We start from the raw sequence: 24,809 nt of genomic DNA, 5'->3' as shown, positions 1-24,809 counted from the left end.
AGGCAAGATCAGGGGCTGAATTAGAACAGTTGCTTAAATAGTTAGTACTTCTACCTGATGGCTGCATTTTGTGCTCCAGAATCAAAACTTCGTTGATTTTTTAAAAGACATTGCTCCTCCTCATGGTTGCAAAGAAATCTATTGCAAATATGAAGTGTAACAAATGACATGATGTCTGCCTGAATCTGCAGGAAGCCTGAAACAATAGCTCCGAGAGGTCAAAATTGCCTCATTCATCTCAATAGATGTTAATTCTAAATATAATAATTTTAATAGTTTAATATCAGCACTGTTTATTCCATTCTCCTTTGGCGTCAATGTACTACAAACTGCTTCCTTCCACGCAGCATAATGGAGTAGGGAGCATATGGTCTGTTGTTTATAAATTGGGATCTGCCTGAATTAAAGGAGTACTATGAGTGCAAGATAGAATTATTAATGTCTTACCTAGCTTAAGGTAGACTCTAATAATACTGTCATGTTTTAAATTATAGACTGAATAAAGTATTGGAATAAAGTCTGTGTGTTAAGCTTGTTATCATGGACTTGGGCCGAATCATGAAGCCATTACTCAGTCTTGTTTATCTAGGGGTTCTTATATCACATCCATCACTGTAATATCTGGGCACCTCTGATGTTAATGGGAATTTTATCTGAGTCTGGACTGAGTACAGACTTCAGAATTCAGCCCATAGAGAATTGACAGATAAGTATATAAAAATCTCTAGAAATATAAATGCAAACTCTGTTTGAAAGAGAGGGCTTGTGTTTTAATTTGAGGAGTTCAAGGGTGCACTGCAGACATCTGGTCTATCTCCAGTTTATTTACATAAGTGTGTAGCTCTGGGACAGTTTAATATTTAACTATGGAAATGGAGTATTAATGGTCTATTGGATCATTGGAAAAAGAGGCATCCAGAATGAGGTAATGCTGGTGGAAATTATCGGTGACCATTTTACAAAAATCTGTTGAAAGGCTCAAGGCACCCTCGCTACCTTAGCAGCAAAATATTTTTATCTAATATCATCTTTAATGCAATCTGGGTCCCAAAATGCTTTCTGAAAATATTTAACACAAGACAGCTTATGGCATACAGAACAGAGTACAGTGATGAATAAACACTGTATGGCAAACAACAGAAAGCATTCAGTCAGGAGACCAGCTGAGGGTCCTATTGAATTCTACATAGGTCATGGTGAACACTGAATCTGTTACTTGCCAAGGACAACTCGAACAAGTTAAATGACTCTTCTTGCATCAATACTATGCGTGTATTATGGCTTAGATGAATAGATCCATTGCACCTACAGCTTTTGCGTCATGGAGAGGAATACTGAGAATAGACTTTCATTTTATTATAAGCTGCCATTATTCCATTAACCTATGCTCATTACACGGTCTAGCTTGGCTGCCACTGTACAACCTGATGTTACAAAGAACAAAGGTGAATTCTATTCTCAGAATTATTCCAATCACCAACTGGAGGGAGAGAACTTAGATGCTGCACATCAGTTTGTAAGGAATGAAGAAACTGGACACCATTTAATTTCTACTTTCAAGCGCATATTCAAATATTTATGCCTGTAGTATGTAATTCTATCAAAGCAATAACAAACGTATTTTCACAGTAGAAATATTTGGATACAACACCATCAGTTCAGCTACAATAACTGTATTTTCTTTCAGATTTTGATATAATTTTATATTGGAATAATTTAAATGAAAACTCACAACTGAAAATATTAATATTTCTGTATATGGGTCTATTTTTACAATAATTCAAAGGTTTAGTCAAGTAACTCACTAATTACTGGACTTGATTTAATACCTGTTCCTACTGTATAACAACATGTAACTTTACAATCAAGATTTAGGATAATGGTCTGGTGGTGAAAGTCTTATTACTGTGTGATCCTAAAGCAAGGAAAGAAGATTTAGAGAAGGAAATGTTACATTGTTATAGTGTGTTATAAATGCCTATGTTCATAAGGGTAGCCAAAAATAATTTTACCAAAATATAAGCAATGTAAAAGTCACATTTAGCACTAATTGAAATTATTTTGGGTGATCTTACTAGAGGCACCATGGACTGAATGGCCAGAGCTGATTCCTTTAGTAAAGCATTGAGGTAGATTGGCAGTGTAGAGAGATTTATTCTGCTATGACACACCTGTTGTTTGGACAGAGCACTTCATTATCCTGGACTGCCAATCTTTTCATCAGAACTAGCAATCTTTAAGCATGACCATTTTGAAAAAGAACAACACTAAAAGATGCTTCTTGCACCTACGTGAGTGCCAAAGCAACCAAAGGGATCGGTGGAGACAACACTGATACTTTGGACAAGAATGTGACAGTGACTATAATCTATTAGACACAACAGGTAAAATTTTCAAAAACACCTAAGTGAGTTAGGACTGATGTCCCATTTTCAAAAGTGACTTAAGCACTCAGGAGTCTAAATCGCACTGAGTTTCCATGGGACTTCAGCTCCTAAGTCATGTAAGTGCTTCTGCAAATTTTACCCATTGTCATTTGGATGATGGTGCTGCAGTTGGGCGATATTGATCAGCTGCTACATTTTAACTGTCATAAAGAGCAAATTAACAGCTTGAAGCTCTAACTCTTTCTCATTCAAGTATTCTTTACCCATGTGACTAGTGCCATTGAAATCAATAACATTACTTGCGTGAAAAAGACTGCCTGCATGAGTAACGGTTACAAGATCAAGCCCCCGTGTTTTCCTTTGGCCGGAGACCAGCTTATCCATAAAAGTACTAGTATTTGAAAGGCTGTGTTTATTTTCCATTTTATAGTGGGGCAAATCCTGAAGAACTCACTCAGGGCTAGTTCATGCAATCCTCTCTCATGCTGGTGATCACTTAGTTCCTTTGATTTGAATGGAACTATTTGTCTGAGTAAACGCTTAGCAGTGTGAGTAAAGTTTTCATAATCTACTTACAGATCAACACACCTAAGTCAGTCAATAAGAGTTTTTCCTGAGTAAGCAGTGAGTAAAAACTGAGTAAGCACATCAGAGTTGGGATATTTGTCAATAAAGATCAGATGGCAATCTGACCCAACCTAGCCCAAATTCCATGTAGTATAATTCAGAGGATTCACTGTAATATTATTTTCCACTTACTGTTGCCTCTGTTTTTCTAGCCAACCATTCGGCGCCATCATGATTTCGATGCAGAACGGGATGCCAAGAAACTACAAAAAGCTTGCAAAGGGATGGGTAAGAATGCTATTGTTTTTAACGTGTTGTTTAGCTGTGTTGGTACCAATGGGACAGTTCTGCATTATAGAAGTTGTATATCCAAGCGCGCACTTGCGGCAAAACAACTGCTTGATCAGTTTTGAGTTAACCTTTCTGTTTTCTCTCAGTTATCGAACTCCACTTATTAACTCCAAAGCACAACTGCTCTGTATGTGCATAGATAGATACAGGTACTCTCATAGTATGATCTATTATATTCGCTTGGGGGGAAATAATCTTAATCGTCATTAGCTACATATGAATCATTACTACACCCAATGTGCTTGTGGATCTAATATTGATGAAGAGTAAAATCACTGGCTAATCAATACATATTTACCCCACAAGTGTCCTAACCTCATTACTTAACCCCAAAGGAGCAGAAAGAACATGGCATTTATTCACTGCAACTGACTGGTCAAGCTGTCAGTAACGATAACAGGAATAGTGAACTCTCATTGTTCAGCACTGGCATTAGGGGTAGGCTACAAAGGCAGCTACCTAGAACACCTGAATATTAGGGGCTACTCTTGCCTGGCCAAGCCCCCCAGCCATGACAGCTTCACTAGGAAGTGCCCCATTAAAAGCCACACTCCCACACCTCCAGGTTGCAGTGGCACTGAGCACCAAAACATCTATCCCCAGATCTGGCCAGGTGTTCAGATTTTCTACAAGGAATAGCTGAAAATAGGGGATATACACATGTCCTATACTGGCATATCTATTCAGCGTTTACGTGCTGAGATGAAAATGAGTTCAATGCTAAGCATACGACAAGAGACAACAGGTGGATAGAGATGGGGAAGCAAACAATGAGACAATATTGGTCAGCATGATAGACTGCACTCGCAGTACACCTGACGTATAATCTGATGTATAGGATCTGACGAAGAATCCCTTTAGTGTCCTAAAGACACCTTATCTATGTCCATCTGGTTCATACTTACATATACCCTAGGATGTGCATTGAAATTGTCCACCACATTGCAGCACACAACAAGTTAATATGATGTGTAGCAACCATCCATCTTGAAAGACAATGGTGTAAGCATAAAAGCAGTTCAGTTACTGGGTATCTTCCTGCAGCATCACGAGGGGCTAAAAAGTCCAATTCTCAAGTGACACTCCTTGCCACAAATAGTGCAGGCATAAGGTGCAGGGAGAGAGGATGAAGCTAGCCTTCTGCACTTTAGTTTTTAGTTTCCTCTCTCTATCAACCACCTCTCTTCAGCCTCTTTGGCTCCCTGGCACAGCACAGCCCTCCAGGGTGGCCGGTTGCTAGCTGCGTCTTCCCAGGTTGTAGTTTCAATTTTGAAAGTTGTCAAGACCCTCTTGCAAACATCTTTGTACCTGAGCCAAAGTCAGCCCTGTGATGGGTTGGATCACAGAAACCTTCTTGGGAGCTGCCACCTGATGTGCCAAGACCACTTCTACCCCTGCTTTCCCTGCCAGCTCAGGGCCCCAGCATCCTGTGTTGCTGAGCCAGACATGCCCATCTGCTCCAACACAGACCCGGGGTCTGAATTACTTGCCCCAAAGCTGCAGGCTTACCTGAAAGCAGCTAACAGAAGTGTGCTTGTCTTTAACACTCCAGTGCCCAACTCCCAGTGGGGGCTAAACCCAAATAAATCCGTTTTACCCTGTATAAAACTTATCCAGAGTAAACTCATAAATTGTTCACCCTCCATAACACCGGTAGAGAGATATGCACGGCTGTTTGCCTCCCCCAGGTATTAATACATACTCTGGGTTAATTAATAAGTAAAAAGTGATTTTATTTAATACGGAAAGTAGGATTCAAGTGGTTCCAAGTAATAACAGACAGAACAAAGTAAGTCACCAAGCAAAATAAAATAAAACACGCAAATCTATATCTAATAAAACTGAATACATATAATATCCCCACCAGTTCCAGAATGCTCCCTTTTACAGACTAATCACCTTTTAGCCTGGGTCCAGCAATCACTCATAAACCTTGCAGTCACTGTCCTTTGTTTCAGTTTCTTTCAGGTATCCTGGGGGGTGGAGAGGTTCTCTCTTTAGCCAGCTGAAGACAAAATTGAGGGGTCTCCCACAGGCTTAAATAGACTTTCTCTTGTGGGTGGAGGTCCCCTCCTCTCTCCTATGCAGAGTCCAGCTACAAAATGGAGTTTTTGAAGTCACCTGGGCAAGTCACATGTCCATGCATGACTCACAGTTTTACAGGTATCATCCATTGTTTACATGCTACCTTGAACCTCCTCAAATAGACTTCTTATGTGGATTGTAGCATTCCAAGATCCATTGTCTTTTAAGTGTTTCTTGATTAGGTATTTAATTTCAACATTCCTTTCTCCGGGAACTGACCAAATGCTCTCCTAAGGTTATTTAGAAATCAAGCCTGTACACAGCCAATATTCATAACTTTGAATACAAAAATGCTACATGCATACAAATAGGATTAATACATTCAGTAGATCATGACCTTTACAGAGATATGTTACATGGCATATGTAGCATAAAACATGTTCTAGTTATGTTATATATATACATTCATAAGCATATTTCCATAAAGCCTTATGGGAGTTACCGTCACAGGCCCGGTGGTCTTGGAGCATCCACAAGTTCTTCATGCAGGAGATCCTTTGGAATGTGTCCGTTGTCCCTCCCAGTACAGATAGCCAAGCCAATGGAGATGTCTTTGATTGAGAGCAGTGATTAGACTTGGCAATTTTGCTTTCTCAAGTACATTGGGGTCAAGAATTTTGGTTTCCCACTTGATATTTAGAATACGGATGTGCATGAAACAGGCAGGCCATATGGCTGGAAATTGTCCACTACATTGTAGTACATAAGGTATTAGCATGATACCTCTCCAGTTACATCATTAGAGCTAACGACCAGGGTGGCGAAGTTAAATCTTTAAGGTCATTTCTGTCATCAAGCTGCCCCAGGAGATCCTTTTAGCTGCTCTACGATAATGTCATTGGTACAGGCAAATCTTTCCAACAGATGGGCTGCACAGTGATTACACATGGGCGGCTGGATTCTCACTGACACTTAGGCCTCTTTGTGCCACTCTGGCAGTATAAAGGAGCCTGGTGTAAATGAGAAATAAGTGCTCAGACACTGACCCACAGCTGTTTGTCTCTCCCACCAACACATTGGGCTGCTGGCTCTTTCCTTCCCCTCCCCACACATTGTAACTCTCTCCCCTCATTCCCGCCTGGAGTGAAATACTTCACCGTTATCACCGCTTTGCACTGCGTTTGCCTCTCCTTGTCTCTGCCCCTAACACTGTACACTAACAGGAGCCAGGGGGTTGTCAGTGTGGCCACTACGCTGTGGCCCAGTTCCCATACAGGGAGTCACACACAAAGAATTTCAGTTACAGAATGAATCCACGTTGTGCTAGGCAATAGGTGGCCTGAGGTCTGATGTTGGCCATTGCGATGGAATATACAGCTGTGTTCAAACCCTACACACTATTGTAATAATCTTTGTACAAAGTACGCCTGGTGAGGTATCATGTACCCCAGTGTTTCCCAACTGGTGTGCTGCAGCACACTGGGGAGCCGTCAGGCCCGAACAGGTGTGCCGTGGAATTTTTTGAAAAACTACATGCAGAGTGGGGGCAGGGGTTTCTCCCAACAAGGGGGGAGGAAGTCACCTTCTGATTGGCCGACTGCCTCACTGCCCCACCTCCTCCAGGGGCAGAGAAACACATCAGAGCTCAATCTCCCTCTCCTTCCCACACTCCTCCTGTGAGCAACAGATTGGCTCCTCTGCCCCTCGCCCTCCTTCCTGCAACCGCCAGCTGGGAGTGGGAGGGAAAGCCTGGACAGGGACCCTGCTGCAGCCCCCCCAGGGTTGGGTGGTGCGAAGAACCTCAGGAGAAGCAGGGGGGCTGAATTGAGAGGTGGGGGTGCGGTGTGAGGTGGGGGAACTGGAAAGGCAGAACTGGTGGGGGCTGGGTGGGGCAAAATTGGGATGAGGTGGGGGCTGGACTGGTGGAGAGTGAGGACAGAACTGATGCGGCAGGGGTGTCATTTAGAGAGGGGCGGGGAGCACCTGCCCACCTGAATGGGTGGAGATGGAAGGGCACGGGGGGCACTGCTCCCCAAACTGGAAACATCGCAGAGGCAATGCATTGGGGTGGCAGATTTCTGCCTTCCATTTGGTCCTGCTCCCTCCCCAAGCCCAGGCCAGCCAGGGCCCCTCAGGGGGGCATGGAGGAACATTCAGGCGGCGGGAGTGAGTGGTGACACCAGGCGTTCTATGCATCCAGATCAGTTTCCCCATGTAGGTTAGGTAATGGCCACCGCACCCTCCAGGCTCAGGTATGTCGTCCTCCGTGCCCGTGAACCACTAGGTGCCAGTGGTCATGGTGACTGTGTAGGACGGCATAGCCTGGGCTGGCATGCTCGTGGCCACAAGGAGTGGAGCTGTCCCCACTACACCAACAAAGGACTGAGTGCATGGCTGGGCCCTGCATCAGCAGCAACCCCTCAGACACAGCTTCTCCCTGCACCTTGAGCTACACCCGTGCCAGCAAACAGCCCCTGCCGACTGTGAATGGTAAGGGTGGTAAACAGCTTAAACCGAGGTGGTAAGAGGGCAAGTTCGTTTGGAGATATGGTGACGTGTCTCAAAATAATTAAATAATTGGGGGAGGGATAGCTCAGTGGTTTGAGCATTGGCCTGCTAAACCCAGGGTTGTAAATTCAATCCTTGAGGGGGCAATTTAGGGATTGGGGCAAAAATCTGTCTGGGGATTGGTCCTGCTTTGACCTCCTGAGGTCCCTTCCAACTCTGATATTCTATATCACAGTATGCAGTGGCAGAGAAAAGGTTGGGAATCATTGATTTAAACACTCAGAATTTTCTGGTCAGTATCACCCTGATAAAACATGTGGCTACACAGTATGTGAAGTTATAAAATTCCCCTATCTTGAGGGTTATTAATACATATTCCAAGCCTCACAGCTCTGCCCAAACAGAAGTTGGCAAACAGGTCTGTCCTAACAAAGGAATGTGTGCTTTGCTTAATTTTCATTTAAGCAGTAAACAAAGTAATCAATCAGGGAGGGAAACAAAGAAAGTTCAAACCAGTGAGAAAAAAAGAGCAGGGAACATCCTTCCACATAGACTCTTTGTCTCCTAGTGCCCAGCTGGAAATGTTTTTCAAGAGGGGAACTGAAACTATAAAAAGGAGGGACAAACACTAAGGAAACCCCCTCTCTCACCCTGCTTATCACATTCACTGCACCTAAAGAGACAACGGAAACAGTCATTGGACTCTGTAGGAGGGGTCCTAACCCACAGTGCTTGGTCAGTAAGACTGCTGAAAGCATGTGGTGAGAAACTTTGCTTGAATCTGATAAAGTTTGTTAGGCATTAGTAAGTCTTTTATCTTTATTTTTCTTGTAACCATTTCACCATTCCTGACTTTTATGCCTCATTACTTGTACTCACTTAAAATCTCTCTCTTTGTAGTAAATAAACTTGTTTTACTGTTTCATCTAATCCAGTGTGTTTAAATTGAAGTGTCTGAACAACTACTTGAGATAATAAGCCTGCATATTATTCCCTTAAAGAAATAATGAACTTAATATTTGCACTGTCCAGGAAAGGGCTGAGGTGGGCAGTACAGGACATACTTCTATGGGGGGAAATCCAGACCTGGGAGGTTGTTAGGGTCACCCTGCAGTATAACCAAGGCTGGTGACAGCCAGACTGTAACCCAGGTGTGACTGGCAGGATGCAGTTACACATACTTGGTGTGGTTTTCATGCTGGAAGGCTGTTTGTGAGTGGCACAACTGGGAGCTACTTCAGCAAGGCATTGTAAGACACCCAAAGTTGCGGGACAAGGATGACACAGCACCCTACTGATCTGGACTGTACACTGGTATGTCATAGCCAGCTGTGATCAAAGTAACTAAGAGAGCAAGCATCACCATCGTTATACATCAGTTCGTGCTCCTGCTGAAGACAGTGAGTGTTTTGCAATTGTCTTCAATAGGTTAACTTCCCATGGGACATGCCATACTGGGTCAGACTATTGGCACACTTGTGTTCTGCTGCCAAAGGTAGTCAGTATCTGATCCTTCAAAGGAGACCAACTTCCGAACTCTAACAAATAATACACCTGGCTAGTTGTTCAGTGCTACACAGGGTGGAGTTTCTTCCTGATCCCTGATGAGCTTATTCCTTGAAACATGAGATTTAGTTCCCTAATGACATCTTAGCTTTAAATGGCATTGGTTTGGGTGCACTTTCTCTTTATGTTCTGGCTACAGACTCAAAATAACGTTTTTTAAATGGTACATGCTAGAAAAGCTATCATTGACACCAACTGATGTTCTGAAACTAATTTTCTACTAATTAGAAGGGAGAGTACTTGATCATCTTTTTCTCTCCCAGCAGAAATGAAATCTGCGGGCAGTTTCTGAATTATTTCCTCGTCTACATTAATATTTTTTAGGAACAGATGAAACGGCAATTATTGAAATCCTATCTAATCGATCATCAGACCAGAGGCAACAAGTGAAACAGATGTACAAGACCATGTATGGCAAGGTATTTAAAAAAATGGCCCTATTGTTTTAAACAAAGTGCTCTTTAGAAATGTGCCCCTACATTTCCCCCTTTTTAATAATGCCATGTGTCTGGCAGTTTTTAAAAGACACAGAATTAGAAAGTTAGTTTCCGATGAAAGAATTACTGTCACTTCACATATTGATTATATTAACCATCCTGGGCCTTACAGATAGCTTGGTAAACGAAAATCAGTAGAGCTGATTGAAATTTGGAATTTCTGTTCCAGGGGTGATTCTGAGCTTTCAAAATATGTTTTCATCCCAATGTGGGATGAAAGGGCAAAATCTGAGAATTTTTTTCACCAAATGAGATATTCCAAATATATTTTGTTTTTATAAGGGCAAAATGTTCTGTTTCGACTTTATCATTTCAATTTTTATATTGTATTATACAGTATAATTTAATAACCTAAAAGACAAACATTTCCATTTTATCAAAACACTATGTTTCAACCTTATCTAGACATGTTGATACAGTGGCTCTGATATTGGGAATTTCTGACTTATTTCCAACCAAAGGATACAACTTTTGGGTGTTATCACCCTTAACAACCATACACAGTAATACTACTTTGCTCTCGCCTATATAGCATGAGCCTCTTGAGACAGTGTATCAAGTAGTCCCAACTCACTTTCTCTAGGCACTGGGCTGCCTGGTGGTTTACACTGAGATAAGTCTATTGACATCAATAAAGGGACTCCTGATGTTCATTGGTGTCAATGAGAGAAGATTTAAAGTTATTTTTCCCTTTTTTTTAATCTGAATTTTTGGAAGACTTCCTTTAGCACAGGAAATGTTAACAACTCTGTAGACTTAACACAAATAATCAACAAACAATAGTAAACATTACCTCTCTCGATTCTTCTGTGTGGATTTTCTGTGCTATGAATTAACTTTCTGGGCTACTTCCTTAGGATTTGGAAGAGGTACTGAAAGGAGAACTAAGTGGGAATTTTGAAAAGACAGCCTTGGCTCTATTGGATCGTCCATGTGAATATGATGCCAGAGAGCTTCGGAAAGCAATGAAAGGTGCAGGAACGGATGAATCGGTGCTTATTGAGATTCTTTGCACCAGGGTCAATAAGGTTTGTGGGTGTTTAGCTGTTGTTATACATCTTCCTTGCAGTACTGCTCTGACTAGTGTGTACAGGTCACCCCTGCCCTCCAGAAGACGATATGTCAGACCTGCTCAAGTGAGTGGAGTATGTCTCCCTCCAGAGGCTGCAGACAAAAGGCTATCAGCCCCCTCAGACTGGAGTCAGGAACATTTTTTAAGGAAGTGACCACAGTAGTCAGGCCATTTGTCCTGTTATAAACTGGACAATCCTCTTTTGGGGTGGTTTGTCCCCCATCCAGTACTGTGACAAAAACGCACGTGGTTATGTCTGATATCACATGGGGGGATGACATTTGAAGAGTGTGTCACTTTACCTCTGCCAGCATGACCTCACTGCATGTGCAAGGTCACACTTGGAGGTGGGGGGGGTATCTCGTCTGCAGGGGCAGGCCCACGCCATTCCTAGAAGTAACAGAATGTCTGGTATTCTGGGACCACGTGAGTGGCCACCCTAGACCCAAAATGCTATGTAGATAAAGAATGTCATAGCTGCATCAGAAAGTTCCCTCTCAGCCCTCCAGCACACACCTCCCTCAGAATATGAGTAGGCTTTGGAGAGATGCAGAGAGGGATAGATGCCTGGGGAGGTGTATCCTACATCATAACATGATAACATTTATGCCTGTGAAGAGCTCTTTGCATCACTGCAACAGTTCATAGGGCATTTAGGCCCACCCAACTCAGGAAAGTGATCCTCTTCAGGACAGCAGTTAAGCATGTGCTTAAATCCCATTGAAATCAAAGAAACAAAGTTAAGCATTTGCTTAGCTGCAGTCCTGAATAGGAATGGATTTAAGCATGTGCTTATGTGCTTTCCTGAACTGGGATCTTAGTGGAGACTGAGAATCTGGCCTATTAAATATCTCCCACTAAATGTCATCATTCTATCTGGGGTCTAATCCCAGGCACACCACTGTGGTATCTGAAGATGTCACGTCACATGGGCATGTTACTGACCTAATTTTTTGTTTGTTTGCGTATCCCAGCAAATTGTAGACATAAAGGAAGCATACAAAAGACGTAAGTGATATTTTATTTAAAACACCCTCATTTAAAGAAAATATCTCACCCTTTAGCAGTGAATAAAATCTTACAGACTTTTTTTCTTAATAGTCTTTGAGCGGGATCTAGAATCTGATGTAAAAAGCGACACAAGTGGCTCCCTAAGGAAGATTCTGGTTTCTGTGCTACAGGTGAGGGTTGGAATATTTCTGTTACAAGCCTACATGATATAGACATTTCTTTTCTACACACCTAGATAGTGCAGGTATGATAAATCTCTGTTCTGTGCACACAGCCTTTTTACAGCAAAACATCTATACTTACAGCCTTTTAACCAAATCTAGTGTCATAATTAAAGACGAGTGTACAATTCAGGCTGGTTGTGACCATGGCTCCAATAACAGCTCAGCCTTGGCTCTTCCTGTCTGAGGTTTATAGTGTAAGACCTAGGGACACAAAAGAGGATCTGCCCCCGTCCAGGGAGATTTGATTATTGCACTGTTGGGCTGGATTCTTTCTTATTTGCCACTTGGTTCTATAGATCGGGGGTGGCCAACCTGTGGCTCCGGAGCCACATGCGGCTCTTCAGAAGTTAATATGCGGCTCCTTCTATAGGGACCGACTCCAGGGCTGGAGCTACAGGCATCAACTTGCCAATGTGCCAGGGGGTGCTCACTGCTCAACCCCTGGCTCTGCCACAGGCCCTGCCCCCACTCCAACCCTTCCTGCCTCTCCCCTGAGCCTGCCATGCCCTCGCTCCTCCCCCTTCCCCCCCCATCCTCCTGCACGCCACGAAACAGCTGATTGGGAGGTGTGGGGAAGGAGAGGGGGCGCTGATTGGCAGGGCTGCCGGTAGGCGGGAGGCACTGGGAGCGGGGTTGGGGAGCTAATGGGGGTGGCTGCTGATGTATCACGTGGCTCTTTGGCAATGTACATTGGTAAAGTCTGCCTCCTTCTCAGGCTCAGGTTGGCCACCCCTGCTATAGACCATAGCGGTCCTTGGCCATTCTCAGAATTTGCCCCCCACCTCTTTCTGTCAAGGGCATATTTTACCATTGATGGTAATTCTCACTAAGAGCTGTTAGATCTTGCTCAGTATTATCCCTCCATTGAAGATACTGGATTATTACTACTTTCTTTTGTGTATTATGGTAAGGCCTAGAGTACCTAACCATGATCAGGGTTGCATTGCACCAGAGACATAATTAGAAACAGTCCCTGCCCCAAAAAGCTTACAATCTAAACAGACAAGACAGAGAAAGTCGGAGCAAACATAATATCAGGAGCAAACATAATATCAGACAGAATGATCTTTGTTTTAGATTAAGAAAACAAGAACAAAAGTGAAGTAAGTGTGTGTGTGAGAGAGAGAGAGAGAATTCATTGAACAGAAAACACAAAATGACTGTCCGTCTCTGTGGACAAACTTAGATAAAAAGGTAGAGCACTCAGGAAGCAAAGGCACAACCGTGGCATAGCTAAATACATGACAGCTACATTCCCATTCTAGAATGTGGGAAGTCACAATAATTTTGTTTGACCCCTCGAGGTGTATTTTCAGAGGGGGACAAACCAGGGAATATTCATAGATTCATCCTTGATACATGCTACCAGAAATTCCTGTAGAAAATTAAAGCAACACTAAAAAGGCAGCTGTTAGTGAATGGTTCTGATTGTTAAATAGGAAGGAACAGTACAGGGCCGCATGATTTTTATTAAGGAATAGAAACATGAGAAAAGTAACATTTCACTGTAGGTATTGGACATTTTTTTTTAAAATTGATTGTTGTGACAGATGTGCCTCAGTATTCCCCTATTCTTGCAAGGAAGTTTCAGATGTAGGGTCAAGAGGCTACATGTTCCTCACAGTCAGGGATCACTTGGGATGCCTCCACTGTACAGCATTGCACAACTATGTAGGTAAAACATAGGCAGGGGCGGCTCTAGGTATTTTGCCGCCCCAAGCATGGCAGGCAGGCTGCCTTTGGCGGCTTGCATGAGGGAGGTCCCCGGTCACGCAGATTCGGCGGCGCATCTGCGGGAGGTCCACCGAAGCCGTGGGACCATCGGACCCTCCGCAGGCATGCCGCCAAAGGCAACCTGTCTGCCGCCCTCGCGGTGACCGGCAGAGCACCCCCCATGGCTTGCCGCCCCAGGCACGCGCTTGGCATGCTGGTGTCTGGAGCCGCCCCTGAACATAGGATCTTTTCACCTTCTTCTGAAGCAACAGGTATTGAGTGTTGCAGAAGGCAGGATACCAGCCTTGGTGAACTAGCATCTCTAAAGTACAGCAAATACTATGGACTAAATTCTGCCCTGATTGATACCTTTGAAGTGAAGAGGATTATGCAGTGTGCAAAGTAAACCAAAGCAGAATTTAGCCCTGTGTAATTTATTGATACACTACTAGACAATGGCCAGTAGATGGCAGCAAAAAGACTATGACGAAGCAGCCTGTGACCTCAAGAATGAAAACGCTCTATTCTACTACAGTAGAACCTAGTTACAAACACCTTCGGAATGGAGGTTGTTCCTAACTCTGAACAAAACATTATGGTTGTTCTTTCAAAATTTTACAACTGAACATTGACTTAATACAGCTTTGAAACTTTACTATGCAGAAGAAAAATGCTGTTTTTAACCATCTTACTTTAAATGAAGCAAGCACAGAAACAGTTTCCTTATCTTGTAAAAAATAATAATAATAATAATAATAAACTTTACCTTTATTTTTTAGTAATTTACATTTAACACAGAACTGTGCGGTATTTGCTTTATGTTGTTGTTGTTTTTTTGTCTCTGCTACTGCCTGATTGTGTACTTCTGGTTCTAAAGGAGGTGTGTAGTTGACCAGTCAGTTCATAATGCTGGTGCTTGTAACTCTGAGGTTCTACTGAACAAGAGTAATCAGCATGTGTTCTTGTTTTTAAACACAATGTCCCTTTCTGTAGGCTAACCGAGATGAAGGGCTGGAGATCAATGCAGAGCTCGCTGGGCAAGATGCCAAAGACCTGTATGAAGTAAGTGAAATAATGGAGACATTCCAAATTGTCATGGTCTTCATCTGTCTATGGCATTTCTAAGGTGTCTAAGGCCTGGTCTACACTAGGCGTTTAAACCGGTTTTAGGAGCGTAAAACCGATTTAACGCCACACCCGTCCACACTGAGAGGCCCTTTAGATCGGTATAAAGGGCTCTTTAAACCAGTTTCTGTACTCCTCCCTAACGAGAGGAGTAGCGCTAGTATCGGAATTACCATATCGGATTAGGGTTAGTGTGGCCGCAGATCGACGGTATTGGCCTCCAGGCGGTATCCCACAGTGCACCACTGACCGCTCTGGACAGCAATCTGAACTCGGATGCAGTGGCCAGGTAGACAGGAAAAGCCCCGCGAACTTTTGAATATTTCCTGTTTGCCTAGCGTGGAGCTCAGATCAGCACATGTGGCGATGCAGTTAAAAATCAAAATAAAGAAAGAGCTCCAGCATGGACCATGCGGATGTGATCACTGTAAGGGCAGGCAAATCTATTCTATCAGCGCTCTGTTACAGAAGACGAAATTCAAAATCATTTTTAAAAAATCTCCAGACAGACGCCATAGCAGGGGCTCAGCGCACTGCTGCGTGACAAACGTAACGGAAAGCCAAAGAATCAAATGGACGCTCATGGACTGGAGGACTCAAGCTATCCCACAGTTCTTGCAGTCTCCGAAAAGTATTTGCATTCTTGGCTGAGCTCCAAATGCTTCTAGGGTCAAACACAGTGTCCGCGGTGGGTCAGGGCATAGCTCGGCAATTTACGCACCCCCCCATGCACCCCCAGAAGTGAAAGGGAAAACAATCCTCTCTTGACTCTTTAACATGTCACCCTATCTTTACTGAATGCTGCAGATAGACCCGATGGTGCAGCACTCAACACCAACATCCTTGCTCCCCCGCCATGGGTGGCTGATGGTGCAAAACGACTGGTAGCCGTCCTCATCATCAGCCTATTAGCACATGGGGCAGTGCAAAAAGACTGGTAACCATGCAGACTAGCATCGGTGAGGTCTATCAAGGGTGCCTGGCCCTAATTTTTCCTGGTAGATGGTGCAGTATGGCTGATAACCATCATTGTCATAGCAACAGGGGGCTGAGCTCTGTCAGCCCCCACCCTTCATGTGTAAAAAAAAAGATTAAATTGCCCCTGGACTAGCAGAGGGATGCTGGGCTCCTCTCCTCCACACTCCTTACTGTCCTGTCTGGGCTATCATAGCAGCTGGAGGCTGCCTTCCACTCATTTCTCACTAACAAGTCAGTGTGTCTTATTCCTGCATTCTTTATTACTTCATCACACAAGTGGGGGGACAATGCTACAGTAGCCCAGGAAGGCTGGGGGAAGAATGGAATCAACAGGTGGGGTTGTTGCAGGAGCACCCCTTGTGAATAGCATACAGCTCATAATTTCTGCAGGATCTGACACAGAGCAGCTGTGCTCTCTGATACAGTGGTTCTCTAGTACACTTGCCCATATTCTAGGCAGGACTGATTCTATTTTTAGATACCAAAAAGGAGGGATTGACTCTGGGAGTCATTCCCAATTTTAACTTTGCCCCTGGCTAAGAGCAGCCAGGGGCACTTATGACAGCAGCAAATGGTGCAAAATGACTGGTAGCCATGATCATCTTTTTACCAATTTATGGATTGGTAGATGGTGCAGTATGGCTGATAACCATCTCTGCTGTCATGCAAAAGCAAAAGCATGCTGCTGTGTAGCGCTGCTGAATCGCCTCTGTGAGCGGCATCTAGTACACATACGGTGACAATCACAAAAGGCAAAACAGGCTCCATGATTGCCATGCTATGGTATCTGCCAGGGAAATCCAGGGAAAAAAGGCGCGAAATGCTTGTCTGCCGTTGCTTTCCCAGAGGAAGGAGTGACTGACGACATTTACCCAGAACCACCCGTGACAATGATTTTTGCCCCATCAGGCACTGGGATCTCAACCCGGAAATTCCAAGGGGCGGGGGAGGCTGCGGGAACTATGGGATAGCTACGGAATAGCTACCCACAGAGCAACGCTCCAGAAGTCGATGCTAGCCTCGGACCGTGGACGCACACCACCGATTTAATGTGTTTAGTGTGGCCGCGAGCACTCGATTTTATACAATCTGTTTTACAAAACTGGTTTACGCAAATTCGGAATAGTCCCGTAGTGTAGACGTACCCTCAATGTTGAAAAACCCCACAGCTAATGGCATTAAATTACATAAATAAAATGGCAAGTTGGGAACACAATTGGGTGCCTTGGGTTTTTAAAAATATGAAAAAAACCCCAAACATTTGAAAACAGTTAATGTTAATATTCAATCTTTAAGGCAGGGGAAGGCTGCTGGGGAACAGACGAATTGGTTTTCAATGTTGTCTTAGCAAAGAGAAACTACATGCAGCTAAGAGCTACCTTTCAAGCTTATGAAAAGGTAAGTTTTGTTGGTTGTTTTTTTCTTTGTTCTGTGATAGGTATTGTGCAGTTTGGAACTCGGTGATAATTTAATGGAAATAATTTACACATTCATAGAGTCCAAGGCCAGAAAGGACCATTGTGATCTAGCCTGACCTCCTGCATAACACAGGCCATAGAACTTCCCCAAAAATAATTCCTAGAGTGGATTTACTTACATTTGGAACATATGATTCTTTATTTGTAATTTTAAGGAGAGTCAGTCATTCTAAACACCTAGCAATATATGTATAAGGCCAGATCTTCAAATGCTGTAATGAATGGTCTATGTCAATTTGCACCAGTTGAGGATCTGCCCCATAATATCCAGCAAAATAAGTTTGACTGTTGTCCTGTCTTCCCCCAACCCTATGAATAACAGAGAGGGTGACCTTTCCACAGTCACACTGCAAAGACTCAGCAAAGGGGTACATTGCACAGCTAATAGGCCCCTGGCCAGAGACATTGAGGGTCTTACTTTCTGCTCCTCTCCTTCCCTGAAGCAGAGATCTGATGGGTGGGAATCTACATCTCTCATCCTGATCTTCCAGTCTCAATGAAAGGGAAGTTCAGATGGGAAGGCCTCTTGAACCTAGCTCTTGCTGGTCTCCCATGCAAGAAATGGACCTCTTTTCACAAGAGGCTTCCAAACTTGTTTGGAATTAAGCCCAAGGAGCCTGAAAAATAATTAGGAAGAGAATAAGGACAAAGTAGGAGAAGGTAAGATGACATGTCCTGCTTGTGACTAAGTGGAAGCACTTTTCTCTCAAAATCAGGGCCTGCTCCAGGTTTTCTGCCACCCCAAGCGAAAAAAAAAAAAAAAGGTTGTCATAGGACAGTTAGTTAAGGGTTAAGGTCTCTTTTACCTGTAAAGGGTTAACCTGATGAACACCTGACCAGAGGACCAATCAAGGGACAAGATAATTTCAAATCTCTGGGGAGGGAAAGCTTTGTCTGTGTCCTTTGTTTGATTTGCCGTTCTCTCTTTGGATTTAAGAGAGGCCAGACATATTCTTCAAGTTCTCCAAGGTTTTCTGAAGTATTTTCTTCTATTCAGTTTAGTGAGTATTAGAAGGCGGTTTAGTCTTATAATTGATTTCTACATTTGCAATTGTGTGTTTGCTGAAGAAATATCTTTATTTCTGTTTGCTGTTACTTTGATTATTCTGAGAAAGGGGGGGGGCGGGGAAGTCTCTCCAGGTTTATAGCTAGACCCTGTATATTTTCCATCTTGGTGATACAGAGATAGTATACTTTTTTCTTTCTTTAATAAAATCTTTTTTTTTTAGAACTTGATTGATTTCTTCCCTTGTTTAGATTTTCAGGGGAAGGGGAGGGGGGAAAAGTGAATCCCTCTTTGTTTTGATTCAAGGAGTTTGAATCTGTATTGGTCTCTCCTAACAGCTAGGGGATGGGGGAAGAAGGTGGAGGGGAATGGTTTATTCTCCTTTGTGTTGAGATTCAAGGAGTTTGGATCTATGTTCCCAGGGAAAGTTTTGGGGGAACAGGGAGTGTGCCAGACACTAAAAACTTGGCTGGTGGCAGCGTTTACCAGATCTAAACTAGGATTTTAGTTTAGAGGAGTCCATGCAGGTCCCCATCTTGTGAATGCTAAAGTTCAAAGTGGGGAATAAACATATGACAAAGGTGCAGCACCGCAATCGCGCTGCTCCACTCTTTGGTGGCAATTCAGCAGAGCATCCTTCGCTCCAAGAGGGACTGAGGTACCCACCGCTGAATTGGCACCGAAGACCCAGACGTGCCGCCCCTATAGCGGCCGGAGGGACGGTCCTTGGTATTGGCTGCCCCAAGCACCTGCTTCTTTAGCTGATGCCTGGAGTCGGCCCTGCTCAAAATGTGTGAATTAAAGAGGGGCCCACACCAAACCTCAAGATGCAAAACACCCCTGAACTTTGGGAACGTTTGGAGCTAAACTTTGCAGCTTAGTCCCATCTGAAATATAAACAGTTCTCGCTGAAAACAGAACAGCTCCATCCCAGCTACTAAAATGAAGAGCCAAAAAACAAAACCCTGTTGAGTGTATTGGATGCCTATGTAATGTTATAAATGAAATTCTGGTTTGTTTAGACAAAGTTCATAGCTATTTACAAGGCAGGCAGTTAAGATAAAATGCATTAGGTTGAGAATTTAGTTTAACAGTGAGATGCAGTAGGCAAGGGAATCATCTCCCAAAGGAAGTGATAGAAATGCTGTCATTTGCAGTATTTAAAACTGGACTGGACAAAACACTCCAGAACATACTAGACAGAACTCTCTGGCTCTGGCTGGAGATGGACAAGATGACATTCCCCATTAGGGAGGACCATTTTATGGTTCTCTGATTTTTTTAGATCAATTCTTAAAAAGAAATGTCACTGTGTTTTGATGCCTGAACATGATTACCTTAAGGCGAGAACTTTCATTTATTTTCGCTTCCTAAACTTGTTCTGTGTTCAGCAAATCATTAGAACCATTGAATCTCTTGATGAGGGGGAAAATCTAGTAAGGCATTGTTGGACATATATTCACAACTTACTCCAAACCTTGGTTTGTGACTAGAGAGAGGCCAAAGCCAGAACCATTTATCTGCACACGTGCAAAGATAAACACTACCCACACGCTGGCAGTTTCGCTAAATGAGCCTCAAATCTGAAATCCCCTGAGTTTCTAAAGCAAAAGCCAAACCTGGGTTGTCCAAATCAAACCCACCTGCATCCTTTCCATCTTATTTGAAGTCACAATGGGCCCGAGACTAAAGCCATTTGTCCACACATGAATCCTCTCCATATTTTGATGGGTTTAATTTACAAGACTAGATTAAAACCAAGCCTGGTTTTGCAGAACTCAAACTCTAAACATTCCCACTTTTGTCCATCTCTCATTTAAGCAGATATTCCAGGATCTTGTCTTGGAAGGCGGAGTCGGGGGAAATCTCATTTTTACAAATAAAAGATTTTTATTTTATTCACAAAAATTAGAACAGATTTTAACTTCAAAATATTTTCTCCTTCCACTGCCCCACTGTCTCCTCCCTACAGTGTGGTACAAAATCCAGGCAAAGCTCAGACCCTTATAAACTACATTTACCCAAAGAAAATAAGTTATAACCCACCAAAATCTACCTTGACTGTCTGGACCTATCCACGTCTTTGGTGGGCCAGAGGAGGTGTGAACAGTCTCTCTCAGTTGGAGGTCTCCCCAAGAAAAAGCCATGAGATGATTCACTATAACACCCAGTGCAAATACTTCAGTTAGCTTTAATGATGCACGTTATATATTCTGAGCCAGCTGATTTAAATCGGTATAGTTTTATCAATGCCAATGGATCTGTCATAGGTTTATTCCCCACTTTGAAATTTAGCATCCAAAAGATGGGGACCTGCATGGATCCTTCTAAGCTTAAATCCTAGCTTAGATTTGGTAACACTGCCACCAGCCAAAAATATAGTGTTTTGGCACACTCCCTGTCCCCCCATACCTTTCCCTGGGGAACACAGATCCAAACTCCTGGGATCTTAACACAAAGGGAAATAAACCATTCCCCGTCCCAGACTTTCCCTCCCTTGGTCGTCAGGGAAAACTTTGATTCAAACTCCTTGAATCTAAAACAAAGAGGGATTTACCTTCCTCCCTCCTCTCTTCCCCCCACCTATCCCTGGTGAGTCAGACTAATCCCCTGGGGTCTCAAACAAGGGAAAAATCAAACAGGTTCTTAAAAAGAAAAGCTTTTAATTAAAGAAAAAAAGAAAAGGTAAAATTTAGCTCTGTAAAATCCGGATGGAAGTTTACAGGGTACAGCTTATAAAAACTAGAGGGACTCTAGCATAAATACAAGTACAGCAAAGAGGTAAAATATTGTTCCAGCAAACACACATTTGCAAATACAGAAATTAATCAAAAGACTAATCCGCCTTTCTAATACTCACTATACTGAATAGAAGAGAATACTTCAGGAAGCTTGGAGAGCCTGGATATACGTCTGGCCCCTCTTAGATCCAAAGAGAGAACACCCCCCAAAACAAAGAACCCAAACAAAGACTTCCCTCCACTGAGGTTTGAAAGTATCTTGTCCCCTGATTGGTCCGCTGGTCAGGTGTTTGCCAGGTTCACTGAGCTTGTTAACCCTTAACTATCTGTTTATGACAGGAGCCATGAAGAGTTACACCGGCTGAGGATCTGGTCCTTTGAGACAGAGTGAGACCCTTGTCCGCTATGGGGATTAAAGTAGTTAAAAGCTTACTCCCTAAAGCCACAGAAAGGATCAATAGAATCTAAATCAGTCTTTTGCCACGTTAAATGCCATCTGATCAGAAACAGGAGTGGCTCACTGCTGTTCTGATATTAGAGGGACAGAGTAGTGCACGAACAGCAGCTATAATTAATTTTTTCATTGTCTCTTTAGCTGAAGGGGAAAGACATTGAAGATGCCATTAAAAGTGAAACATCTGGAGATTTGGAGAAGGCCTTTCTCACTCTTGGTAAAAGAAAAAGTCTATAGCTTTTCTCTCTAGTTTTCATCCTCACTTGACTTTAACCATTGGGTTTCTTATGTGTATAAACACAGTGATAATCTGCTTTATTAGAACTAGGTTGAGACATGGCAAGACCACTGGGGGACAGAACCAATTAATGTTGACTCACCCTACGTGCCTGTGGGAAGTAGGAACCTCTATTAAGCCCCAGCATGGGCTATCTAGCTCTTAGGTCTCAGAGCATAGAAGTAAGCCAATGTCATCCCACTCAGGAGTAAGTTGGCAGGGAGCGGAATTCCAGACGGACCAAAAGAACAAAAACCATGTCCCATACAATTAGTTTTCATTCTGAAACATAAACATCAACATTTTCAGCCCTTCTGTGCTTGCATTAACATGTTTATTCAAGTTTGATATTCACAGTTATATAACATGCTCTCTCTGTAGGGTAATGCATTCACTTTTAGGCTTCAGTCCGTCACCTGTCATAATTGGGTTGACCCTTGCATCTCCACAGAGCCAGTTGCAGGACTAAGGCCCTACAACAATGCATGTCCAGTTGGGTACAGACATTGGGGATGTCTAGGTTTCCATTAAGAGGGCTGCTGTTCTCCTCTTACTGAAGCTGTAGTGCGGAATATGAAATGTACAAGGCTCATGAGGTCTCTTCACGTTTTTTCTTTAGTGAGATGTGCCAGAGATTGCCAAGGCTACTTTGCCACCCGTCTGCATGAGGCAATGAAGGGCGCAGGGACAGAGGAAGAGACTTTGATTCGCATCCTCGTGACTCGGGCTGAGGTAAGATATGCTGGGATCTGAGAGGCCCCAAATCTTCTGGTGGATAAGTGTGAAATTTAGAAGGAATGAATTACAGTAGTAGGACCAGATTCTGCGCTCAGTCAGTCTGTTTTGCAATTTAAATTCAACGAAGCTCCATCGACTTCAGTGCTATTACTGTCTTTACTCCCATGAAACTGAGAACAGACTCTAGCCTTGATACCGAATCTATTTATTTTTTTAAAAGAACGATGCATGAGACGCATTAGTAATTGCACAATGGAGCTAAACACATCTAGATTAAAGTTGGCCACCATTATTCAACTGGGAGATGAGTCGTTTGGTCCCAAAGAGCTTTGTTAAAAAAAATCCTAATTAAATAATGATAAAGAAGCAGTTCCCAAAGTATGGTCAGTGGAGAGCTAGGGAGTCACATGGTGCAGGGTCTGTCTGTTTCCAGATGGGAAAAACAGGGTAGAGGAGAAGGAGAGAAGAAGATAAGAGCCAAAGCAGACTATAATTTAAGTCTTTTCACAAAGCACAAAACACGCTCAAGACATTTCAGCTCCATAAACACTGTCTTAACATCACTCTTGTGTGTAAGCTGTTGTCACCACCGGGATGTTACATGGTCATGAATAGAAAGGGAAGCAGCTCATGTGACGGTGAGGTGAAGTAATTATCCATATGATTGAAGTGGTGGGGCTGGAAATTAGTCTCCAGGACACTCTCCCTGTTAAGTTGTGGCCTGACTATGAAAACATTTGAGAAACCTCTGTAATAAAGATATGACCCATATCACTGATGCCATCTTTTATAGAATAACATAACATCTGGTTCTCTGTACTTAGAAACCAGAAAGTTATGTATGACCCGAAAACTATTTATTTTTTAAATTCTATTCCTGGAAATTTCTCCCCCAGTCCTTACCACCCATGAGTGTTTTCCAGAGGAGACAGTAACTTGAGCCATTCTGTCAGGGCAGCAGTCAGGATATCAAATTTGAGCTAAAAGTTCTCCAAGGTTTTGAACCTACTCCTTCCCCATCAAGGCCTTGGATCAAATCTGATTAAAATCAATGGGAATCTTCCCACTGACTGCAGTGGGCTTTGGATCAGGACCTAGAATTGTGAGGTATTATGCAAAACAGATCCATGCTTCTAAAAATTCTTTCCATTTCCCATCAGATTGACCTTCAAACAATAAAGGAGAAGTTCCAGAAAATGTACAACAAGTCCTTAGTGGAGGCCATCAAATCAGACACCTCTGGGGACTTCAGAAAGCTGCTAGTGGCACTGCTACACTAAGACTGCTGTCACAAAGGGAGAGACATGAGAAGAAGCCTCTTTCTTGACCAGCTTCCAAGTAGCATGCAAAAAATGTGGCACTAGCAATAAAAAAACCCCAACAGATTAGTTTCTTTACAACAGGGGAACATGTTACCAGTTAATCCTTGTGTTACCTGGATGTGAGGTTCAGGCAAAGTCTATCACAGCAAAATGTTCTCATGCAATAAAAATGTTTTAAAAAACTAAATCTAAACTGGCCTGTCTTTCCATATGTAACAGGAAGAGGGATTTCTAGAATCTTGTCACCGTTTCCTCCAGGGATCTTTGGTGTCTCTAGAGAATTCCAAAGACAATCCTCCTTCTTCCTCTGCTCCTATAACCCACGTCCTAAGCACTCCATATCATGCCATCACACTTTCTGTCAAAATGGACTGAATAGTGCTCCCTTCTGAGCCCATCATCACAGCTTCTTAAACTGCCAGAGAGCTGCCAATGAATGATGCACATCAGCCTCTGCTCTCAATCCAAAGGGAAGGTGGGCATGAGTTGCCTGTCTGAACCATGTCTCCCATCATCATCATCTGCTAAATTATCCCACAAAAGGGCCAAAGCATTGCAGTCCCTGGGCTGAGGGGAGGGCAGGGACTGCACCCTCTGCGCTACGCCCTGGACCCTGCACACAGCAGTGTGGTGGGGGAGGGGGGGCCCCCCCCCCTTGCCTTATATTGCCCCCCTGAACCTGAAATGAGATGGATGAGCATTGAGAGGTTCTCCTACTGGAGCTGGGGAGCTCTGCACCACCCCTGATGCAGGACTACGCCCTAAACAA

At 43.3% G+C, this 24,809-nt stretch overlaps 1 protein-coding gene across 2 annotated transcripts in view; it reads left to right on the top strand.

Moving 5' to 3' along the window:
* The window catches only part of ANXA13 (annexin A13), a 38,624-nt gene extending 14,497 nt beyond the window's left edge, over window positions 1-24,127 (top strand). For both annotated transcript variants that reach the window (XM_039525247.1, XM_039525248.1), the window contains 10 exons: window positions 3,167-3,242; window positions 9,729-9,823; window positions 10,759-10,929; window positions 11,948-11,981; window positions 12,075-12,154; window positions 14,915-14,983; window positions 17,321-17,422; window positions 21,845-21,920; window positions 22,600-22,712; window positions 23,879-24,127. In XM_039525247.1, the coding sequence (XP_039381181.1) occupies window positions 3,167-3,242; window positions 9,729-9,823; window positions 10,759-10,929; window positions 11,948-11,981; window positions 12,075-12,154; window positions 14,915-14,983; window positions 17,321-17,422; window positions 21,845-21,920; window positions 22,600-22,712; window positions 23,879-23,998 (936 nt within the window). In that variant the 3' untranslated portion in view covers window positions 23,999-24,127. The remainder of the gene's footprint in view (window positions 1-3,166; window positions 3,243-9,728; window positions 9,824-10,758; window positions 10,930-11,947; window positions 11,982-12,074; window positions 12,155-14,914; window positions 14,984-17,320; window positions 17,423-21,844; window positions 21,921-22,599; window positions 22,713-23,878) is intronic.
* The last annotated feature ends 682 nt before the right edge of the window (window positions 24,128-24,809 follow it).

The sequence above is a fragment of the Mauremys reevesii genome, linkage group 2 (genome assembly GCF_016161935.1).
Source record: "Mauremys reevesii isolate NIE-2019 linkage group 2, ASM1616193v1, whole genome shotgun sequence".
Taxonomy (NCBI): Eukaryota; Metazoa; Chordata; order Testudines; family Geoemydidae; genus Mauremys; species Mauremys reevesii.
Note: the sequence above shows the minus strand (reverse complement) of the source record. Positions and strands in the feature narration are given on the sequence as shown.